We start from the raw sequence: 24,079 nt of genomic DNA on the forward strand, positions 1-24,079 counted from the left end.
TGAATATATCGCAAGTTTAAACGTTCCGATAATTTACAGAAAATCTGAAGTAATCGCTGTAGAAAGGTGGTCGTGAAAAAGAGAAATCGAATTCATCCCTTCTGCTGGCGACGAGATCGAATATATAACTGACTGCGGCGTCACTTACGGATTTGAGTTCCTCGCGTAGGAACGAAGCGCCCGTGAAATATTCGCGGATCTTTTTATCGCGACGCGCTGTGAAGAATCACGCCGGTAAAATCGCGCCGTTGCTCCACTTCCGTCGGAGTTATGTCGTGCTTCGATTAAGATCGTTACGTGCCCCTTCAGCATCGGCGACGGGGCGTCCCCCTTCGCGACGTCTCCCGGAAAGAGAAGAGATTTTTATAGGGCTTGAAGGCAAGTGTCGGATAATATACGGGAATATGAATGTCGCGCCATGAGCATTTTTCCTAGCGTAACGTTATATGCACTCCGGACAGGATCCGCCGTTCACCGTGTACGCTCACGTAGGGATTGTATTTCTTCCCCGGGGTGCTGCGCCGCCACCCTCCGCACACGGCCACGCTCGCCGCCCTCGCGGTCTGAGGTCGTGAAACTACAGACGCCACTTTTCAGGAAGCGGACACTTCCGACCGACCCGCCGCGGAATCGACCAAGAATTATAATGCGCGGATTATAACGCGACGTAAGAAATAACCGTATATCGCGCGTTACGTTTTCACACGCGGTCGTCCTTTTTAATTTTTTGATTATTTTTATTATTAGAATATTTCACATTTTTGAAATTTTGCAAGAGTCTTTGTCGTATATATAATGTTGAAATAATATGAAGCGAATACGTTGCGATCTTTACGCCGCTGCTCGTTGGCGAAAAGAGTATTCCGCGCAGATGGAAAGGAGGAATCTTTGAATACAGACGCTACGCATGCTCGCTTTGCATATTTGGGGACCACCGCGGGATCTCGCGGCGGACCTATTGCGGGAAATCGAATTTATTGCGCTTTGTTTGTTTCTTTTACGTAAGCCGTGCACGGGTTGCTTTTAAGACGCTGGTACGCGATGTCGATGCGCTTCTTCCAGAAGTACACGAGCGCTGCCGCGAATCAGATTTGTTCACCGGTGCACGATCGAGGGAGGAAATTTCTCGTTTTTACTTGCGGGAACATTGAAAATTTTGTTAGGCTCCGCTACGCGGGACGGTAGTCGAAGATTGCGTCGCGAAGCAGCACGGCGATTCCACAGCGCGATAATTTATATGAATGCCCGAAAAAGGGAAGTAGCAGCGAAATAAAACGGAGTGAAGTTGAATTGGAATTAGATGGAATAAAAGAGAATAGAATTCGCTGCAATTCTTCGACGCGCGCTCGTCGTACTATTTGTCGATCGCGTCCGTTTTTCTTTCTTTTTCTTTTTTTTTCCTTCTTTCTTTCTTTTCTTTTTTCTTTTTTTTTTAAGTTTAGCTTTTGGAAACAAAACGTAAATTGCACTAACATGAATGCGTCGGGACTCGTTAAATTTAATTACAAAGCTTAAATATTTTGTGCGCGTTTCCCGAGGTGTTTACGACGCCTGCAAAAACATTTAGAGTACAGCGGAAAGCTTGTACGTACAATTATATATTTGATTTTCTATGGAGTATTTTCTTTCTATTGTTACAAGCTAGAATACAAACAATGGCTATTATTTCAGCATCGATTACTTTATAGTTAATTAAAATTATAAAGTAATTTTAAATAAATAAAAATTTTTTTAGTTGCATATAAATGCGAATGGTTCATTTGTCAATTATTTTTGAATAAATTAGATAAATATTTGAAAATTCAATTTTAGTTACTTGAATTATTAATTAATTAAGGTAGTAATGGGAAGAATGTTCTTGGAAAAGCGACGTTAATTAAAATTATGTTTAAATCGATTATGGATTCGTTACTTCAAAGGAAGTGATTTCTGAGCTTCCCCTGTAGACTTTAATGATAAATTGAGCGTGTTGTCACGCATTATTAATTACTGCATTATCGTTGCTATAACGCACTGGGTGTGCCATAAAATCGAAGCGGTCTTTAGTGGCTGGAATATGGTCGCTTTAGCACAATACATTCTGCATTCATCTCGAGCGAGGCGCAATTATTGAGCGCATTAGCATTCCGTTTATTCTTCTGAAATGGATATTGATATAAATGTGCTATAGACGCGAATGATTCATCGATCGGATCGGTTCCTTTTTTTTCCTTGCACTCGATTCAAAGTCGATATAATTAATAGTTTTATTATTTCCGCAATACTTGATCGCAAATTAGAAAAAATTGTTTCGAAGGTATTTATTAGATTTTACGCTTTTCACGGAGAAAAGAAATAACTTACGTTCGTTGTCGCGTAAATACACGCGAAATTGTCAGCGAGTATTAATAGCGGAGGAAATATCGTTTGTTGTTGCAAAGGTGACGTGACGTTACGAATATCCGACGCGTAATTTGCGCATTAACGATCGGTATGCAGTAAGCAACGTGGCAATGGTGCGACGCGGATAATTAATTATCACAGAAACTGGACGCTTTTGCAGTTACGACGACGACTAATTTAACTAATATAAAATTTCAAACGTTGCTGAATCTAATTCCACTGTAAGCGGAACATTCACAAAGGGGTGTGCACCATATTCAATTAACAACTTTTGCCAAGCGACTCAAGTTTACCAATCGCGATCAAAAATTTCGAATTTAACGTCACAGGTTTGTAGAGCAAACGTGTCCGGAAATAATTGCGCAACGTAATATGTATCGGGATAGTAGTAAGATATTTTACAATATTAATGACATTTTTATTTAGAAAATAATTATATTTAATTTTTTTTTCTTTTTTTTTTAATCTTTGCGTATATCCTTTGCGCGAAAGACAGATATATATATTTTTTTTACACGCTCGTACACATGCCTACGTATCGTACGTAATTAAATAATTACTATCTCGACAAACGTGTGACACGACGAATAAAAAATACGTGAGCAATTAAAGGAATTCATAATTTTAATAAGCAAAGTAATTTGCATCTGTATACATTAAAACAAACATTTCATTTACTTTGCAAAATTTCGCTGGCGAAACCAGGGAGGGTCGGAATTACGATACCATAAAGCATCGCTGCAATGCTTACGTAGATTCGTAAAAAAATTTCACGAGCTCTCCTGAAAATTTCCTCATTAAATCCCCATCTCAAAAACGACGTCGTGAAGGTTCCGCAATTTGCCTGCAAGTGCGAACGCGAGCGGCAAGTACACGATCTCGCGGCGGGCGTTATCATCGCGTCGGCTCGAAACAGCGTACTTTTATTCCCGGATCGCGGCGGGTGGTCGAGGAAATGAAACTCGCCCCACCGTGGAAATGATGAAAAACGAAGCCGAAATTGGCTTCCCGAAAGTCTTCGGTGTCTACCTCTTCTTCGCGTCTTCGACCGCAGGTCGGTCGTATCTCCTCGGATTTTTCGTGGTCCGCGCGCGTTTTTCAGTAACTCGGAAAATGTGTGCCCGCGGGCGTGTGTATTTGTGAGCGGACTTTTTTTCTTTTCTTTTTTTTCCTTTTTTTTTTTTTTTTTTTTTGTTTTTCCCGGGGATTATCTGATATCAAAGGGAACGTGCACCTCGGGGACGTAGCCCACATACGGCGTCGGCCGTCGAACAAATAATAATAAACTCCGGAAGAGGCTTTGCCGGAGGATACACGGACGTCGTCCTGTCGTCGACAGCGCCCGGCTCTTCCGCTTTCTCGCGCCACTCACCTTCTTCTCGCTTACGGCTTGTCATCCTATCCGTTTGCCATATTCTGTTCGCGACTGATCCTGTCCCGTGATAGGATGAACCTGCGTGCGACACTACGGATATGCTATCGTGTAGATTAATCAGAAGCAGCCGTGATAACAGCTTAGGTGCGAGATTGAATTTTTAATCTTTATTTCTCCCTTTATGTTCTTTTTATAAATTCTACATATATTTTAATTTATGGGAGCAAAAAAGAAGAAAAAAAAAAAAGACAAAATACTTTACATTTTATGTTAAAAATTTGAGAAATTTTGTTTAGTCTTATTTTGGAATGTCAAAACCGTTGGGAAAATTTCATTATAACATCAGGTATCTGTTTGCCTATACGTTTCGCGTGTTTGTGATATTTAAATACCGTGGCGCATAATTCAATGAAATTTACATCAAGTGGCAGAAATATGGCCACGTTGATCAGACATCACTTCGGCGTGCAGAATTTTTGTCAGAATTTCGCTGTGTGCGAGTCATGAATATAAATTCGGCCGGCCGCGTCGGTCGCGTAAACCGCCCTCGATCGCGAAATCCGATAGCGTTCGATCGATCACCGATTTGCTTCGCGTGTAAAACCCGAGAGGGGCCGCTTATCGGATCAACGAGCGCGTCAATTGTCGAGCTTTTCGAGCTCGCGCTTCGGACGCTCATCTTCCGGGGGTAGGGGGAGGGATAGGGATCCACGGTGGTGGCGAAGTAAACTACGCCATTTCGCGGACCTCGGTAACCGCAGCTAGCTGAGGGAATTGGCCCAAAAGTCTGTATCTCGTCGAAAGTTCGACAGCTAGTTGGAGGAAGTCAATCCGCCGCTCTAACGAGACCATCAAAGTCATCGAACCATTCACGGCTCTCTCTCTCCTCGGCCTGCAGTTCAGATTAGAGGAAGAGTTGCGGTAAGAGGGTCTAGGGTCTGCTCGAGGTTATATCCTCTCTGCACGTTCACAAACGCGCGCATACGCGTATATGATTACGTAATCTACCGTCGACGATTGTTTTATCTGCTGTTTATTCTTCACAAGCTGGCCAAAATTTTGTAATATAAAATAGTCAATCGATTACTTACGATTACTTGTTAGTCAGATATTATAATGTTATCTAGCTATTTCAAATTTCCGATCGAGCGGGAGAGAAAAGTTTCAAGTCGCCAGGCCGCATAAAGAGAACCGCAATTTAGTCTGTATATAAATATAATCAGTGTAATCGGCGATCTGGAGATTCACCGTAATCTTGTCGTCGTTTAATCTTTCATGTAGATCATCGTGCTAGTCCCTCGGGTATAACGATCGATAATATAGGTTGGTTCTAACTTGGGGGATTATAGAAATCGCCGTGCTAGCTCTGCGAGATCCGGTGTTTTACGCTCTTTACATAATGACGATTTAATTAGGATCTATGTAAAGTTTAGGAGAGTACTTCTCGTTAAACCGCGCCAACTATTTTCCTTGAGATTCGGAAGAAAAGTTTAGACAATCTCAACCTTTTTCTCTCCGCGAATTGGAGTCGTATACCTGTGATCGGTCGTTTAAAAAAAAAAAAAAAAGAAAAAGAAAAAAAATGCGCGATAGTAAAAGTAGAACGGTAGTAAAAGGTGGAAAATCTTTCCTTTATCATTTCGCCACTCGAGACGCGTCTGGAAAACCCTCGTGTGGGATTAAAACCGATTAGATATCTCCGGAAGAGATTTTTACTATTCCACTGTTTTAAATTTTAATATTTGCAGAACGTAATGGGAGATATCCTAAGCGTTGCGTGTGTATTTTACAAGCATCACTTCTCCCTCAAGTTTCTCAAGTATGCGGGCGAGAATTATTAAAACATCTCAGTCGTCGAGTTTTATTTTATTAGGAGCGCCGCGCCTTCTCTCTTCCGCCGAGCCGTTTTCGTCCTCGCATTCCGGGCGCAAGTTTCCTTTCGAATCTTTTATATATTGCACGTGTTTCGCAACACGCCCGTACGTCTTTGTAAAAAATAATACGGGATCTCGCCAAGTGTCTATGCAGCTGCGAACAGTGGCGTATGTAGAACATAACGGTAATGGCTTTGGAGTGTCGCGGTTCCGAGACACGTTGCAACACACGCGTGCAGGCCCCGTAATGCAGACACCGCGCGGTGAGACATCGTTATGGCACTCGCGTACATACGGACGTATGCAATCCTCGAGAGTGAGAGCAAATTCAGCAACGGGCGCGCGGCGGGATCGAAGCGAAATCCTCTAAAACGACCGAAGTACTCGGTACGGGTTGAAATGATGTAATTACATTCTGAACGAGCCAAAATTTGTCCGTTTCAGACACAAAGAGGCTGCGGAAAGCTTCCATTTTCGAGATATATATATATATATTACGCGCGCAAATATTTCTATTACGAAAGGCGAATGATTTCGCGCGATATTTTCATACGCGGTATTATTTGATATTAATTAATATGGAACACGCGAACATCGAATATTCCTTGTACTCGCGCGGTGGCGATGTAATATAAATAGATATCGGGATCAATCGTACAAATTTTATGGAATAATACCTTGATCGCGTTAATAATTTATAGCATTTTAGCGCTGCTTAATATTTTTAATTCACAATCTAAAGGGCTTATGTTAATTAATAATATACATATATAATATTGATACGTAAGCTATCTAGCCGTGCAAAAATATCAAGTCTGTTGGGAAAAATCAAACAATCGAAATATTTTTCATTTCTGCCCGACTGTGCAGATTTTCATGTAGTATTATGTTTCAACAGCATCCCCTTGCTCTCTCGTGTCTGGAAAGGAAGGAGCCGAGCGCATCGCGGCACTGTCCGATGGAACGGATTTCGATAGTGTATTTTTTTTTCCTTTTTTCCCCCTTTTTTTTTTTTTTTTGTATGTAATGCTGCCCAGCAGCAAACACATCTGTCATCAGCAACATACTGTATGGTATCATTCGGTTTTCGTGCATTTCTCCCTGATACAGATGCATTTATTTCCGCTTTCTATCGGAAACTAAATATAACAGATGCGGATTCTGTTCTTCATAGAACTTGAAATAAAAGCGTTGGTATAATTCCGCAGTAAAATCAGGCTACTGATAAACAACATCTTCTAATTTTTGACGAACACAGCGTACGTAAAATGAAAATGGCTCGACTTTAGGAAGAAAGATAAAAAGAAAAGAAAACAATAGACTCTCAGGAACACTCTCAAACCTATCATACGTGAATATTAAAAATATAATTACGTAAGATAAAATTCTTATCCTATTATTTTACTTTTAATTAAAAAGGAAGTCGTAGTATTTTTATATAAATTTTTCTTTATTTACGGTGTATTTCTCTCTCAAGATGATTGATTACCAAAGCACTGTTAATTTGAGATTGTCTAATTATCTTTACTCTTTCTTCTCGTCAATCTATATTTCTCATTAATTTCCGATGTGAAAAAGCAGCCCTCATTGTGTGTCCGACAATGAAGCGTTTTGCAAGCATCCTCGTTAGACTATCGGCGTTTCCGGCACGCGCGATGAGATAACAGGCAATTTCGCTCAAGGAACAATCAATGTAACTGCGAGATATCGGCCGAGATCCTCCACCGTTATTATACCACGCCAGTTCGCCGAGGGACTCGAGTTCATCAAATCGTACCCCGTCGAGTCCTATAAGACGTTTTGAAGAGAGCGGGACTTCCCACCGCTCATGCCCCTTATTCCGCGAGCGTATTTTTCGCGCGAGGGCTCTCAGCCGAGAATCATCGCATACTTCCGCGACAGGATGTTCGTTAGCAGGATTTCTTTCTCGATCATCTAGCTACTCGATTTCGGGTATTCTTCTCGTTGCAATTTTTTTTTTTTCTCAGGGGTTTTGCCGTAAAAATACGATTTGTCAGCCTCGCTAGTCCAGGAAATTTGAGTTATTCACAGGTGAACATTTCGCGAATTCTCAAAGCTAAATAATAAATTAAGTATTACATCGAAATTGTTTTAAAAAAATAAGGAGCGTATAATAAAAATATATAAAGCAACGCCAAATGTCGCGAATTTAATTACAAGAATACGTAATTATTAATAACAAAGCAAGTCACTTAACAGCGACGTTGTAATAACGAATATTAATAAGTAAAGCAAGCTGTGAAGCGCGATAAGTCGAACTCGCCGGCGAGGAAAAGTTCTGCTATATTTCTTCAAAAACATCGGGATGCAGCGTCGCAATGGTCTCGCATGATTTTCTTATCGCCGCTGACTGTTCGAGAATGTCTCGGATATTGTCTCATTATCGGATTTGATTAATGGTCTCTCGCGCCTCGCGCACCTCCCCGACGGCGATTATAAGACAGTCTTAAGGGTCTTGCTCGGCGAGTTCGAATACGGACGAAGATTTAATCTGTCGAACTGAACTTGTCAAAGGACAAGACTCTGGCGGGAGCAGAAGATAGAATTGGATCGATAAAACTCGAGGGGAGAATGATAACATGGACTGCCGTCTCTCATTAAGTGATCCTCGCTGGTGATAATGAAGTAGACACGGCGAACGGCGGGGAAAGAGTTCGTAAAGAATGATCTATCCATCGGTAACGCCTTTTAATAACGACACTTTAATTAATCACTTTAATTTCCCGAATTATTAGCAACAACGGCGAATGACGCGACTGTTGTCTTAATCTTATAACTCGGGCTACTTCGCGTCGTTAGAGCTCGCCTGGGTCCACTTCAATGCGATTTAATGCGATTTAAAGCAATCTGAATATAAATTAATTATGATAATTATAATGAAATGTGTATCGCAGTAACTATAAATTTATTGCACGAAATTTATAAATATTTTATACCGAAATCTTATCGAAGTAATATTTTTTAATAAAATTTTCACAGAATTTAAAATTTTTTTATTTTTTTTTTTAAACGATTGAATCGGATTGTAATACACGTTTCGTATCGTAACAAATTTATATTCGATCGGACTTGGAACAATTACTCCATTCGCCACGTTCCCGCGAAATCAGTAATCGCTCTCTGTAGGAGTTCCCTTTCGTAGCGAGGGCGCATTAATGCAGATTAGATGCGTGAGCTCTTCCGAAATTCCGCTGCGCTCTCTCTCGACGCGGTTCGAATGAAAAATCATGAATGAAAAATCCATCCGAGAGACAGTCGCAATCTTTCCCGTCATCAGGATCTTTTCTTCGTCGCGCGCTGAATCGAGATCCGGTTTCAAATTCGCTCAGACGTCTCCCCGGCTGCGACCGGTTCGAAGGATTTATCTGAGAGGATCGGCGCTTCCTGCCGCCTCATCAGCAAGCCCTACGCCGGATCCGCGCGAGAATCCCTCTCGTACCCCGAGATTCTCCTCATCCCCTGCCGCATACGCAGCCATGACTGTGCAAAGTTACGGTATTCTTATTTGCCAGAGCGTGACGGGCGGTCGCAAAGTTCGAATGCAAACACGGTCAGCGAGTTCGGCGTGGCGTGTTGCATCCCGCAAGTTAGATAAGCAAAAGGCGACTGATACAGAGAACCAGCTGGGACAACGTCGGCCCGAAACATTTCTGGACGGGGGTTGTGTGCTTTGCTATCGGCCGACCCCAGCTGCTATTCGAGATAACTGATCCATTGAAATGCGAGGGAAAAATTAAAATGACGCGCGAGTTGGAAAATCGGTACCGTATAATTATGGATATTCCACCCGGGAACGATTTACTGGTAGGGGGGGATACAAGAGGGTCAAATTTTACGCGTGATTATTAAACATTTGTTCTCGTAACACGCGGTTAGAAAGACGATTGTTCTGCAATTAAAGTTTTTTTGTTTCTTTTTTTTTTCAAGCTGTATGTAAAAATGTATAAATTTTTCTACTCTGGACATTCCAGTTTAAAAATTGTGCTCGGAAAGTTTCATCGTAGAGAAACAATGGGAGTTAGCTAGATTTACGTGGGAAAGGGCATCAATATTTAATATCGGCGATAAAATATCAAACAAAATCTGAAGCGTTTAATATCCTTCCGTTTCCATTAAGTGTGCAGAATCCTATTAGTATAACGGCATTTCTTTGTAATCACCAGAACGGGAGCTTTACTTTAACGAAGTTTGATCGAAAATCAATACTCGACGTAACGAAATTCCTATAATAAAATCAAGTTAGAGATACCCAACGAGATTCGTCATAATAAAATCTTAGCGTAAATTGGAATTGGCAAAAATAATCCGTATACAGTTTAAACAGATCATGGAAATAATTTTATTTTGCTCCTCATAATTTTCAAGAAGAAAAGTTTTTTTTAATTTACATAATTGACGTATAATTTCAGTCTTTTCTTTGTTTCAAAATTATAAAAAGGATTGTATACACACATGTGCGTATATTATTACGTGAAAGATAAAATTAATTTTAATTGTCACAGAAGATTTGTTATTCAGAAAATGGTATTAAATTTTTATTTCAATACTGTAGAAAGTATGTCAGCTGCATTCATGAGATAGTGACGTTCTGAAGACGCAGACTTTTATAAATCCAGTAAGATTTTTCTATCTATTTCTGTAAAGCATCCGTGATTAGTGCGATTACAAATGCCGGAAAAATCGACGCTTTCAGGGAATCTTTAGAATATTTCGTACGGCTTACGATACATTTACATTACGTGCGCGTAATCGGTAACATGAGTCGGAGTCAGAAAAACGAAACGGGCGCGATCTCGAAAATACGAAAGTCGAAAGGAACCCGAGGCGATGCCTAACGAGCTTCCTGCGATCTCGGGGGCGTTGATTCTATAAACTGCATTCAAACCGCGAGCCTCTGCAGGGAACGAGAAAGCCGAGGAACCGAGCGTTGACAATCGGCGACCGCGGCTATTGTCTCACAACGCGTTTCCGTCGGCGTGGCCTTTTTCAGACGGTTCGATAGTAGCCGGCTTGGTTTTCTGCCCTCGACTTTCCGCAGACACGATAATATAGTTTGAGAAATGATTATTAATTACGAGATCGAAAACGTTCTGGGAAATTCGTAAGTGGATATATACCCGCGGTTAATTGAAAGTGACATAATTAAGTTTCGCAAATGATCAGACTATACATAATCAATATTGTCTGGGTGGTTAAAGCACTCGCGACCAATTTTATTTTACCTCGCTTCTTGTACACGTTTACGGTGTAATTATTTTTACCGCGTCAAGTGTCAGAAATAATTTTCTCTCGAGTATCTCAATCTTTTTTTTCTTTTTCTTTTTTTCTTCTTTTTAACTACGCGTATCTTTTGTTGTTCTCTTATCGCCACGCAACGCTTTATTTTAATGTTGCTACTTTAATCGCGCAGCGCTGTCCATTATGCGATTTTAGCACCGGTAATACATGGGGATGCGGAAAGCACCACCTCTGAAGCCATTACGGGCGGCCATTCTTCCCGCAAATAATGGGGAACGTTTCGATTTGCGTTATTATGAAGTTGTATCCTTGAGGATACGAGTTATCGGCGAAGTACCTTTATTGCGATCGCAGCTAGGTACCCGTCGCGGTGCGGGAGAATCAATAACGGGGATACAATGAGTCCTGAGAAATAATAAAAACGTATAACGCATTCCGAATGGATACTCGAGGCGGCCGCGCCCGCGGCCATTGCAAAATTAATTCTCATGCACCCCGCGTTTTCTACTATCGTCCATATCCACACGCACACACGTACGCGCACGTACGACTTTCCTCCGTGTACCACTTTTTCAGGATTGAAGCAATTTCACATCTATAATTCAGCTGTTAAATCATTCTTCCGGTGTTACACGCGTCCGGCATAAAGAAAAAAAATATAATGATGTTGAATCAATCGTAATAAAAAAAAAAAAATTATAACGACGCTTATAAGGGAACTTCTAGATTAATGCGAAGATTTTTGCAGCCGCGATAAAAGAAAAAAAAAAAAAAAGAAAAAGAAACGCGATGAATCGCTAGATGCGGCGCACGGAATAAAATACGCGCGGTCAAATCTCGCGTCGTTTCGAGTCCGTTTAATGATCGGGCGGCGTATATTCTCGGCGTACTTATTGCTCCATAAAATTAACGCCCACCGGTGTCCCGTTGCGTAGCGCAAGGAACGCACGCATGCGAGTAATAGCTTTGAAGAGTCCACGGGCTGGCTCTCTGCGGACCCTTTTTTTTTTTTTTCCTCCTGGAACGCGCCGCTTTATCGCGGCGATCTAAAATTACCAGAAATTATGCGGGGCGCGAGCCATCTGTACAGCAGCGCCGCATTGTTTGCGCGTAAAGACCGCGCGGGTGGAAATATTATTTTTAATCGCCGCACACATCGTCGCGTAACACGCGCCGAACAATACCGCGATGTCTGGGGTGGAGATCATCTCCTGCAGCGGCGCAACGGCCACCCTCTCTTCCCTCCCTCTCCCCTAACCGGTCAACATATATTCCATCCGAATAAAACGTAAACACGAATTACGGCGCGATTGATTGATTTAACGGTGCTCTTTAATAGTAATTAATCGGTAATTTATCGCTTTCCAGTCGATTTGCGTAAATTATTCCACGCAATCGTATATTGTAAATACTACGGTACGCACGCGGTACGCAAACTGCGAGGTAAAAGAAATATTTAATGTCGCTCCACATACGCGGCTCGTAATCGCGAAATAGTATCGGCACCGATTAACGCTGATAGGTCAAAGATAATTTCTGTTTGTTATACGTTTCGAGCATAGTAGTTAATATACCGCGCGGAAAAAAAAGCGAAAAAAAAATATATCGTGCGTGAAATGTAATTTCGATCCGACGGTGATCGAATGGAATATTTGTGAGCCAAAATATTTGAGCGATTTATCAAAAACGTATTGACTCTCGAGTGATCTTGATTAAAAGCGCGCTTTCGTTATTATTTATTTGTCATAACCAGGGATATTTTATTTCGAAAACTTCGCTCTAAAACAAGTTCTCGAAAAGTTTGCGCGTATACTTTTTTTTAATTTTTTTATTTGCTCGCGCATTTGCATCCTTTGATATCGACGTGAGCGCGAGTGAGATAAGCGCGGGCACGTCTCGCGTCTGGTATTTGCGATTACGGAATATGCCCTGTTATTCCAAAGGGTATTCCGCTTCAAGAGGCCTGGGCGCGAAACAATACGACTCGGAGCTTGATATCATTTTATATCGCGTAATCATGGCGCGGCTTGAACGCCGGTATCATCGGCATTCGGCGCGGACACGTGAATACGCGCTTGATTACCCATTTGCATTTTTGATTGTACGACTGTAAATCAATTTAAAGCCGTGCTTCCGTTCACTCCGCGCTCTGACAGCGCACTCACATCGTAATTTCGAGGCGCGCCGTCGCGCGCATTTCGCTCGCGATTGTCCGAGGACCGTTATTCTCCGTTAAACATCGATATTTAAGGTGAACGGCCTGTTGCGCCATTTCATCCGCGCGCTAATGGCGATATTCTGAAATAAATTTTATCCATTATTAAAACGGCCATCGGTATCACTTATTATATGTATACGATATACTATTTAAGTACATTGAATATCTTTAACGAGCGCGGATACGTTCTTTATTAAGAATATTACGTTGAATATATTTATGAATAAAAATTACTTATGAGATATTATTTTAAAATATTATCTTTCTCTTGTTAATATATAAAATTTAATACGCATTTTTTATCTTTTTTTTTTTAATAAAAATTGAATTGTATATAAAATTTTATACACTGATGTAGGATTGTATCTTTCCGATGGTTGTTTTCGCATTAAAATACTATCTAATCTTTTGACTAACATTATGTAGTATTGCAAATTGCTTGGTTGGATGTGACATAATAACGTTGCGGGAAGAAAAGCAATATCATCGCAGTCGTATCAACTGCTTTTATTTGCAGCGGAATGCACTTTCGTGTATCGTAAAATACATCTTGAACGTTTGGCCTTTCGTCTGAGACATTTCGGAATATTACATTAGCGGCGGTTAGAAGGGAATCTCATTGAAATGCCGAAGCGAACATAAACGCAGCGAAATGCCGGTACGATATGCTTTCTCCCTGTTAAAGCTGAAATAATATTTAAGCAGCTCTTGTTCATGAGACTTAATTACGCGAGGTATTGAATAAACGTAAGATATCAGAAGAACACGGTGAGGAAAATAAAAATCACCTTCACGGTATTTAAATAAATGTAAAAAGTGCGGATGCAAAATTGACGAGAATTATTTTCAGTGCATATTGTTTTCATAAATTATCGGGAGCGGTATTTGCCGCGCTTTTCTTTTTATTGTACGCGAACTCGATATCGCACAAAAAGGGAGGTAAAGGGAGAGGGGAGAGGTAAGAATTGGTCGTCGTCGAACGATATCAATTTTCTATTCGCTTCTCTGTAACCGATTTCTCTGCTAAGCAGATGGAAAAGCGGACAAAGCGGGGGGAATAGACCCGCGTGTAGCCGTGTGATTGTAAAAGTGTGGACTATCGGACTATAGAATCGAATGAAGAGACGAATCGACGAGAGGAAATAAAAGAAAGAGAAAGAGCGAGGGGCAAGAGAGGTAACGGTCGAGGGAAGCGCAAATATCAGGAAACGAAAAAGCGCGCCCGATCGAGAAATGAAAAATTGAAGATGCATCGACAGGGAAGAAAATGACAGTGAAAATTCGCAGGGAAAATTCGAGGATGACGTATCAAAGAATCCAAAGGGGAAAGGGAGGGGGAATATACGTCGAAGAAACCAAAACGCCGAGCACGAAGGGAAAATGTTGAACATCACAAAAGGAGAGATAAAGCGTAAGGGGATAAAGCATACACGTATTCTGTGCATTTAACGTTTACGCGCAATTGTTTGACTCGAAATTTCCGAATGCGATTTTCGTATTACGCGAATAAAGCTAAGCCGGTCGGTTATATTTAGCGTTAAACGAGGAATGCGAATGCGAAGTAAAGGATAAGTAACGCGATGGGCAGGGATGTAGGAAAAAAAAAAGGAATTAAAAAAAAATAGTTGGTCGAAATTCGAAGATAAAAGCTGGGTGGAATGTAACACGATGAAAGAATGGAAATCCTTTCGTTCGACTACGAATCTCTAGCAAGTAAAAGAAGAAAAAAAAACAAAAAAAACACACGAAGTAATAAAGCGAAAGGTTAGCGAAGCTGCTGCGATCTCGAACTTGTGCGAAAATTAATTGCGCAAAATTAAACTGTAGAAATTATTAAAAATCTTCTCTATACAGTTTTTGAAACGAGAAAAAGAGTACGAAAAAAAAGGGGGGGTGCAAAATAACACGGGGAAAATTGATACAGAGGTGTAGTAGGCAGTGAAGCAATGACGCGAAAAGAGAAAGGAGGTATAAAATAGGAGCGAGCGGAGGAACGCAAAAATGACTGTTTTTATCTCTTATTTCATAAGAGTACACGAAACGCGAGACTTTTTGTACGTTTTAATATGATCACCGGGCGTAAAGCCGTATCAAAAGTAATACGCGGAAAATTGGTTAGAGGTAATTGAGTGGTTTTACGGAATTTCGCGCGCTACGGCTATTTTGAGACCGGGTAGGTATATTGCTCGGTTACTGTAACGCGCACTGGTTCCAACGGTAGATATTTATTTGTAACGTGACGCTTGGATTATATCGGGTAACGCGAACTCGACGACAATGAGAACATCGGCATTAATAAATGATAATATACGGTAATGCATATTTTAATATATCTTGAACATTAAAGTTGTTTTACATGTAGGAAATGAACGATTATTTTGAAATATTAAATTACATCGTGCTTGCAAAAAGCTTTTACTTTAAATTGTCGAATAATTAATTGTATTTTTTTTTTCTTTCTTTTTCTTTTTTTTTCTATTTGTTACTTTGCTATTACATTTTAATTAAAATCAATTTTTAAATACCTTGATACGCCGCACTATTGCAAATGTTAAAATTTTTTTTTTTTTGCTTTTTGAAGGTATATATACATATTTTGGTACAATTAAGCATTAACATCCAGTACAGTAAACGTGGCGAATTAAGTATTCTCTTTTCATCTGCACCTTGGCTGTAGAATGAAAAGAGAATAGGAAACAACACCGTCAATCCCCGCCTAATTTAAGTAATCCTAAATTAATTATAACTGGTCTGGAAATCTCCCCGCTTTCGAATAAGTGATATATCGGCCTACTTATTCATCGGCGGATTTACGTCGGCTACGTACTAGACATAATTAACTAAATTAACTAATTCTTTTATAATTGACCGGATAATCTCGCTCTCTTATTTTTTTTCCTTCTTTACGGGCAATAAAATACTGGAAGTAAAAAGAAAAAAAGGGAGAAAGCTATCATAATACGACTGAGCACTGTAAATTAACTGAAACAAATTTCGCGAAACTTTTGTTTTTATTGCGAACGCATTTACGTCGGCATCGATAAACGGTATTACCGCATGCACAAAACACCGTCGCGCATACCCCGCTGGGTGCGACCGACTCAAGCCGCTTGAAATCAACTATATTCGATTAAAAACTTTTCAGCTTTGTATAACTTCTCCCGCGAGAGCTATCGATAGCAACATAACTAGCGAGGAGGGGGTTTAATTAACACGGAGATCAGGTCGGGCAGTCGAATTGGAAATTACTGGCGCGGAGTCGCGGGTAAGGTTAATCCCCGGAAAGCCCTCGGCTCACCCCCGCGAGCGAGAGTCGGATCGAGATCGGGGTGGAAAGAGAGGAGAGATAAAACCCGAGGACGATTTTCCGCGATCCCGAGACGCTTTGAATTTATAGGTCCGTAGCTCTCGAAACGTGCAGAAGCGACCGCCGCCTAATTCACATCCCAAAGCGGCAAAGACGGCTTTAAATATGCACCGGAGTACCGTCACCGTATGCCTCTCCTTCGGAAATGCGGATGCACCGCGTACGTGCTGATACTTCGTACGAACTAGTTTCGCGGTGCGCGGCGAAATGTTCACCGCGAGTTTGAAGATTTATGACCCCGATGATCTATGCGCGCGGCAACATCAAGCTGATTGATAGGGGAGAATCGGCATTTTATTTTATTTCCACTCGTCGGCCAGACGTGATGCTTAAACTGGGGAATAACGTGCCGCGCGAGGCTTTCCCCTCGAATAACCGAGCCCCCGAGCAAACGCGGCTGAATAAAATACATTTTATAAATTACAAGTGCGAAGAGTTTAAAATTGATTTAACGGTGCCTATCATATTTAAAGATGTGGCTAATATTTTTTAATGCCCACGTATATTTCATATATTCACTCGCGTGTGTAATACGTTTAATGTATTACGGTTCGTTGCCCAGAAATTAAGCTTCGATTTTTGTTAAAAATGTGGAACGCCAACGTTTACTAATAATTTATACATGTATACATATAAGCGACGCAATGCTTGATTTTTAAAAACGATTAAAATTTTTATGATTGACAGTTGGCTTACCGAAAGTAAAAATTTTAGCTTGGTAGACCGCAAAGCTTTACCGCGGTTTGAAATGCAAGGCTTTCAGTGGCAAGAGAATCGTGTGCACGCGCCGTCGTACGCGCGTCACGCGCGTTCGAAAATATTGGGCGTGCGGTAAAAGTGCAGCTCGACCTAAATACCAGGTAGAACCGAAATTTCCGGATTAAATTTTTCACCGGCGGATTGAGGTTTCGCGTTCGCAATTATTGAAGAACGGCATACTTAGTTTTTGCCGCTACATACATTACTGACGAGAGAGTGTCCGAGAGAAAGAGAGCGATTGAGAGAGAGAGAGAGATTTTAAAGTTACATAAAGGGATAATGCCGTTTAGATCATACAGAACCGTAAGTCCCTTTCATTACTATCCATTTGATTCAAAATGTAAAATATTCTAAAGCTCATTATAATAGAAAGTACATAAATATTTAATAGATGCGAAATAACGTTTAACGTACTGAATTATAAAATATATGTATAACACGTATAATTCTGTGGAAGGGAAATATGGTGCCAAAAAAAAAAAAATATTATATGAAATAAAATACATCTTACGTGCGATTAATTATTATTATTACCGTAATTAATTGGAATATCTTAAAGCGCTGATATTAATCTTCGCCGTTTGGATACGCTTATTATATTTATTATATTACGTACGCCGATAATCATACACGTGCTACATGTGGCTTTGTTTCTATTTTATTGCAGGCCAGCATGAGCAGGAAAGAGTTTTTCAGCGACAAGCGAAATGAAGAGCTAAGAACGCATGCCTAAATTAGCTTGGGAAGCGGATAACTTGCTGGTAAGCGGCTAACGGGTCACTTCTAGGGGATAATAGGTAAGTTCAGAGCGTAAGCGCCTCGAGTATCTGCACTGCGGAGAGAGATCTCGGGAGTAGGATTTAAATATCATTTGAAACGTTGAGAGTGCATGGCCATCATTCTAATGAGAAACCTTCCGCGCCAGTTGCGACAGCTTAAAAATCTTGCGCGCGCGCTCGTCTAATTAGTTATCGACCAGCAAATCGCGCGCCCCATACTATCGCCGATGAGAGAGGGCTGCTTCGTTGGCTCGAAAAACGAGACGTCGTTATCATGCTCGCGCGCTGCGGAATGTAATTTCAAGAGTTTAATAAAGCAGGAGGGGAGGGTGAGAGAGAGAGAGAGAGAAACGAGGTCGGGACACACGCTCGCAATTTGCGAGTTCGCATAATCAATGTATCGCCGCTGGTCATATTGGGGAGGAGATCTTGCTCTGCAGCCGCGTGCGTTATCGCGAAGCCGTTTGCTCGCTCGTTCGCTCGCTCGTTACAGGCGTATTAATGGTATATTCATGCGTTACAAAGTACTTTAATGCAGCGTAGAACTAGCGTTATTGTGATACCGATCTATTTTCAAATTGAGATTCATCGGCGGGTCCTGAGTGCGGTTGCGGCGCGAATAAAAGGTGAGACTTTCGAGCAATCGCAGTTTAAAACGTCTTCCCCGATATCTAAAATGCCCCGAATTGAAATTAGCACCCACGGTGGCGCGGCTGGAGCAACAAATACATTACGCACGAATGCAATGTTGGCGCAATAAATGAATTGCATAATCGTGCTGCGGGGATGCTTTTGGGGGCGTATCGACGATAATCGCGTTTACTCGAGCCATCCCGATATTTCGCGGGCTATCCCGTTTTAACGGCGGGCATGCACGAGCACATAAACGCTATACAAGCATCCCTACCGCAATTCGGCACACATACGCACACGCGCGCGCGCGCGCGTTTGGTTGAGTTTTCTCCGTGATGAACCGGGCTGCGTATACGCACACGCTCGCAATGAGAGAATGATACAGATACGCACGCAGCTAAACGCATCCCCTCGCTGATGAGAAGGGATGAATAGCATTGCTCGCGGAGTCGGCGATAAAGAGCGCCGAAGGGTTAGAAAAGGGAGCGCGAGAGCCAACTTCGCAGACAGTTTAAACCCCACACCCGCGCCGCGTCGGAAATCCACTCTCACTCCACACGAGCCGCGAATCCGAGCTGGTATACTACTTGACCGTTCGAGTGAGGTCTGAATAGCGAATATCTTCGATATTCGCGTAGAAAGTTTCCACCGTGCGCGCGAATGAGACCAACGCGCGTTCCGCCTGGCGTTGGGGCAAAGTTAGCAACGAGAGGACCCTTAATAAGGGAATATCTACCTTCATACAATCTCTGAAGCAAGAAGCTAGTGTAACGTATCGCATTTCGTTGAATTAACCCTTGTAAAAGGAAATTAGTTCTTTATTATTAAAAATTAATAGAACTCCTATTGTTTTTGTACTTTCTGTATTAAATTTTTTTCTCTGTTGTTAGAAAAAGAAAAAAAAAAAAGAAAAGAGCTGAATGTACTTCTTTCTATGTTTCGTTTATACTTTTTTTTACGGATAACATTTATTATTCGTTTGTTACAAAATTTAATGGACTGCACGTACCCACGATTACGATCGAGTAGTTAATTCGAAGACTGAAATATGCTGTTCACATTGGATATTCGCGCATAATTAATGGTTACCCTAGCCGAATGAAATCGCTCAAGTATCGACGAATTCGAAGCCAATAATACCACGAGAGAGTGCCTCGGTGAAATAGAAATTTTAATGGTTTTTGATTTAGCTTTAATTTTTTTTTTTTTAAGCGTTATAAAAAATACGATTTATTTATTCTCATCGATATTCATTCTAATGTCGAGAATGCCTGAATTTTTTTTTCCTTTTTTTTTTGTTTGTTACGTAGATTTAATGGCTAAAAGAAGACTTTTTACATAAAATTTTCTCTCAGCGCCAAATGTTTTTATACAACATTGATGAAAATGCGAGTATCTTTAGTTCTGTTCATTCAATTGTGTTTGCGTTTGTTATCGCTGGAAAATGCGTGCGGAAAAATATTTCGACAGCTTCCTCTGCACGCTGTTCGCGAGATGTTCCGCGGAAAAGTTCATTATCGCGCACGGTCGGTGCGCCCGCGCGACAGTTTTTGAAATTCGCAGAAAAATTATGATGCCCGTGGATTATCGCGGACGACAGCCCGCTGATCGACGAATTGCCGGCAAATTGAGTTCGGCCGACACGTTTTCGGGCCCGCAATATTATTACGGTAGTCGAACCGACTGGTTTTATTGTCCGCATTAACTGCAGCGGATTTCCGGCCGGCGAAGGGAGAAGCGCCGGGAGAGAACGAAATAATTACCGGTATCACGCATATTTACATCGTGCGTAAGGGCCGATGGGTTTAAACCGAAATGCGATTTTGCGTCGCGTATTTTCATCAATTTCGCGCGCATTCGAGCTGCTCGGCGGTGTGTAATAGCGTGATTGAATATCTATCGATTTATCACATAACAAAGCAGCCTCTCGTGAGTTTTGAAAAAGGCAGTTATGGAATTAAATAGCGTAACGAGTGTGCTCATACGCAGCTTGTCGCATCGGACGTATTTACAAATTATTTTTTAAGTGGAGAATAATTCATAAAGCCGTGAGGAATGACGGTGCTTTGGAAAATATTTGAAATTTAATATCGCAGTAAATAACGGGGTGTCCCGTTTTGAAAACAATCGGTATAGACACGTGGTTAACGTCGCGTGTACATATGACGTTAAACGTAACAGATATCGACGCCGATGACAAACGCGCGATTACGACGAATGTCGGCTAATTACGCTAAATTTCTTGCGGCGCCGATTCGCTGTCAACGTTTTAATATTAGTTGCGTGTATATATATATATTTTTCCTCCCCCCGTACATTGCGTGATCGCGGGATTATTGTCAAAATTAAATTCCAACGGCAATATTAGTAACATTCTCACTTTTCCATTGGCAACCGCGGTATTATTACTGGAATGAAATTTCGGCGATAATGTAATATCGGTAATATTCTCGCACTTTTCCGTCATACGCGACCGCAGATTATTATTTGAAATTAAATTTCGCCGAGTCGCCGTGCAGTCGTCGCGATACGTGCGGCCGTCGGTCGCAATTATACATCTCGATAACATTAAAGGGGTACGATTGATCACGCGAACGAGTGCATCGATATGCGCCCCGGCTCGGTTCTATAAATCCTCTCCGAACAGTGCTTATCGATTCATCCGGCAAATGGGAAACGCGTAAACGTACCATGGTGCCCGAAGAGAATTGTCTACTTTTGCATTATTTTCGCGCTACCGACATTCCACCATTGAAAACGCTTGCCTTCTACGCGAAACATATTTTAATTCGAGTCTTTAACTTTTTTATATCGTCGTGATTTAAATTTCTTTTTTTTATGCTACGTAGAATGGGGGTTATCGTAATGCATCTCGCGAAATCGCAGCTGGAATATTTCAGACGCGAATAAGAAAGGAGAACGATTGTATTTTTTTTTTTAATTGACGTTTGGCGTGAATTGGCTCTTAATTGTTTCCTGGTTTTTTTTCCGACGTTGATTGGTTTTCTCGCTTGGCTCGCTTTGTGCCGAGTGAGAAAGAACGTCAGCTATCCATGCTACTGTACGTGATTTTTTAAGAAATATATTCTGTTTTACGAAACAGATAAGTATTCGGATTGTTAGATTATTTTTTTGGGTTAGCTCGAACAATATTAGTTTTGTAACGGCGACGATCTGGGAGCCCGAAAATCGCGGTTGAGTCTCGGAATCGCAAAGGAACATGCTCGAGCGTCGAACACGACGATTTTCTGTTTTGGAAAAAGACGCCTCGAGCTCCGGTGAAGTCTTTAAAAAGAAAACGAACAAAACTCTGCCTCAAGCTCGGCGCTACCGAAATCTCCGTGCGAGAAGGACAGCGTTCAGTTGACGATCGGACCTATCGCTGTCTCACTTTTTTTACGCGGTCCTCTCTTTCTATCTAAGGGCCGTGACGCTCAGTCTACTCGCGGAGTCTCGGGCGTACGGTTGCGTCGTTAATCGCTCCGCGATTTCGCGTATTTTCGATCGCGGATAAGACACTCTCGCACACGAATAAGTGTCGACGTCGTCGACCCGGGAACGAGCGATCATATTCTGTGCGCCTGTGCTATCCTACTCGTCGTTTTGAGCCTCTTTTCGTGCCTCGAAAAAGTGCTTCGGAACGACAAGGTTATGGCGCCGGCGGAGCGCACGGAGCGTCCGACGTGAATTGCGCCGTGTGACGTCATCGAGTTCGGCATCCATCATTACCGACCTGCTTGACTCGCCACCTTCTTCAGCGACGTTCAGCGGGTTCCGACGACTGCCATTACCAAGACGGCGGATCTGCACCTCGCGCGTCTTCTTCGTCGCGGCCGCGATTCTCATCCCGTTTCGAGCAAGTGACTTCTGAGGCACCGGAGGAACATTAAGTGCGCGGGGAATATTTTCGTGTCGCGGCCCGTCTCGTTCGCCTCTTGCTGCAAGCTCTTGGCGTCGTTCGTTCCGTCGAAAATCGACCGAAGAATCAAGAGACAATTTTTGGACCTTGCTTTACATCGTGGACAGTTTTTTGTGCAGAGATCGAGGACGACTCGAGTGGAAGACTTAGTAAGCAACGCTGCGAACCTCGGGAGTGCAAAATTATACAACCAATGATCGTTCGTCGCGCTTCTTAATTTTAATTATAAAAAATCGCCGCGATAATCCACTGTCATTCTCTCGGTCGTTCGTCTCTCGAGTAATAGTGTTAATGCTAGTGATAGTGATTGTAAAAAAAAAGACAGCAGTGTAATACAATGTCGAGTGATGTGAAGCGCTACAACACGCCAAGATGATCCAAAAACTGCCACGGAAAGAAGGAAGGAAGGAAGGAAGGAAGGAAGGATGGAAGGATGGAAAATAACCAACCCTGACACAACCCTAACCGGAAGATACAAGGTAAGTGAACCGGCAACTAGCCTAATTTTAATTTTAATATATAAATTATACCGATGACGTGCATTAATTTAATACTATTTAATCATCAATAAAATATATTGCACTTGAAACCGAGAGGGAATTTTTATTCATTCACAGAAAAAAAAAAAAAAAAAACAGGAAAAAAAAGTACTTATGTATAATTAGATTAAGCTGTCTCCGCAGAGTGTACGTAATAGTAATAATTCAATTTAAAAAATCGAACTTGATAATTAAAAATATAAATCCAATTTCACGCTATACGTTAGACTAGTCAAACACGTTGCGGCGAAGTCTCGGTAAGTTTACTGTAAGCGTCGATGTCCTACGGGAAACTCCGCCGTCCTATAATTGAAGTTCGCCGACATGTGCGGTAGCTAACGAGCACGTGGTCGCACTTTCCGGTCGTACCTATCGTGTGACCCTTTCCAAACGCGATAACGACAAATACAAAACCTAACGGGCGCTATCGATACCGTGTCACCGTCTCCCTTCGCCATTGTACTCGGACACCGCAACCTTTTGACTTCGATGAACCTATGCTCTCCAACGTGACCCACGATAACCCTTTCATCTGAATACGTCTGAATATATTCGACAAAACTTTTGTGCGATGCCAGGTGTCCGGCGTCACACGAACAAAGAAACCAAAACCCACCTTTGCTCTCGTGCAAAAATACTCTTCTAAAAACGTTCGTTCTTCCAACGTTAGAGTTAAATATTTTTTTAATCCGCAATTTAATTTGTTGATCTAGCATAAAGTAATATACTTTCTTTGACGCCTTTGAGAAGTTTTCTGGCGACATAATATTATGCTGTTACGTTTAACAAATAGGTACAGATAATTATTGAAACTGTTTTCCCGATAATTATAATATTAAAATTAAACTTGCGGAGAAAGAGAGTAAGAGAGAGAGAGAGAAAAAGAGAGACAGAGAAAGGCAAAATAACTGCTGATAATAATTTGTTCGTTAATATTGATTTAGAGTTTTTATTCCTTGAATTTCGTAGCACGTG

General features: G+C 41.5%; 1 protein-coding gene across 4 annotated transcripts in view; it reads left to right on the forward strand.

Annotated features, from left to right (window-relative positions):
• Dip-lambda (Dpr-interacting protein lambda) overlaps nucleotides 1–24,079 on the forward strand; it is a 179,297-nt gene that overhangs the window by 104,345 nt on the left and 50,873 nt on the right. For 3 of the 4 annotated variants that reach the window (XM_070654399.1, XM_070654398.1, XM_070654400.1), the window contains one exon: nucleotides 17,902–18,031. Coding sequence is in view for 1 of the 4 variants with exons in the window: in XM_070654397.1 (XP_070510498.1) it covers nucleotides 22,991–23,044 (54 nt within the window). In the remaining 3 variants the exon portion in view is untranslated. The other variant, XM_070654397.1, reaches the window with a different exon arrangement.

This window comes from Cardiocondyla obscurior, linkage group LG03 (genome assembly GCF_019399895.1).
Source record: "Cardiocondyla obscurior isolate alpha-2009 linkage group LG03, Cobs3.1, whole genome shotgun sequence".
Taxonomy (NCBI): Eukaryota; Metazoa; Arthropoda; class Insecta; order Hymenoptera; family Formicidae; genus Cardiocondyla; species Cardiocondyla obscurior.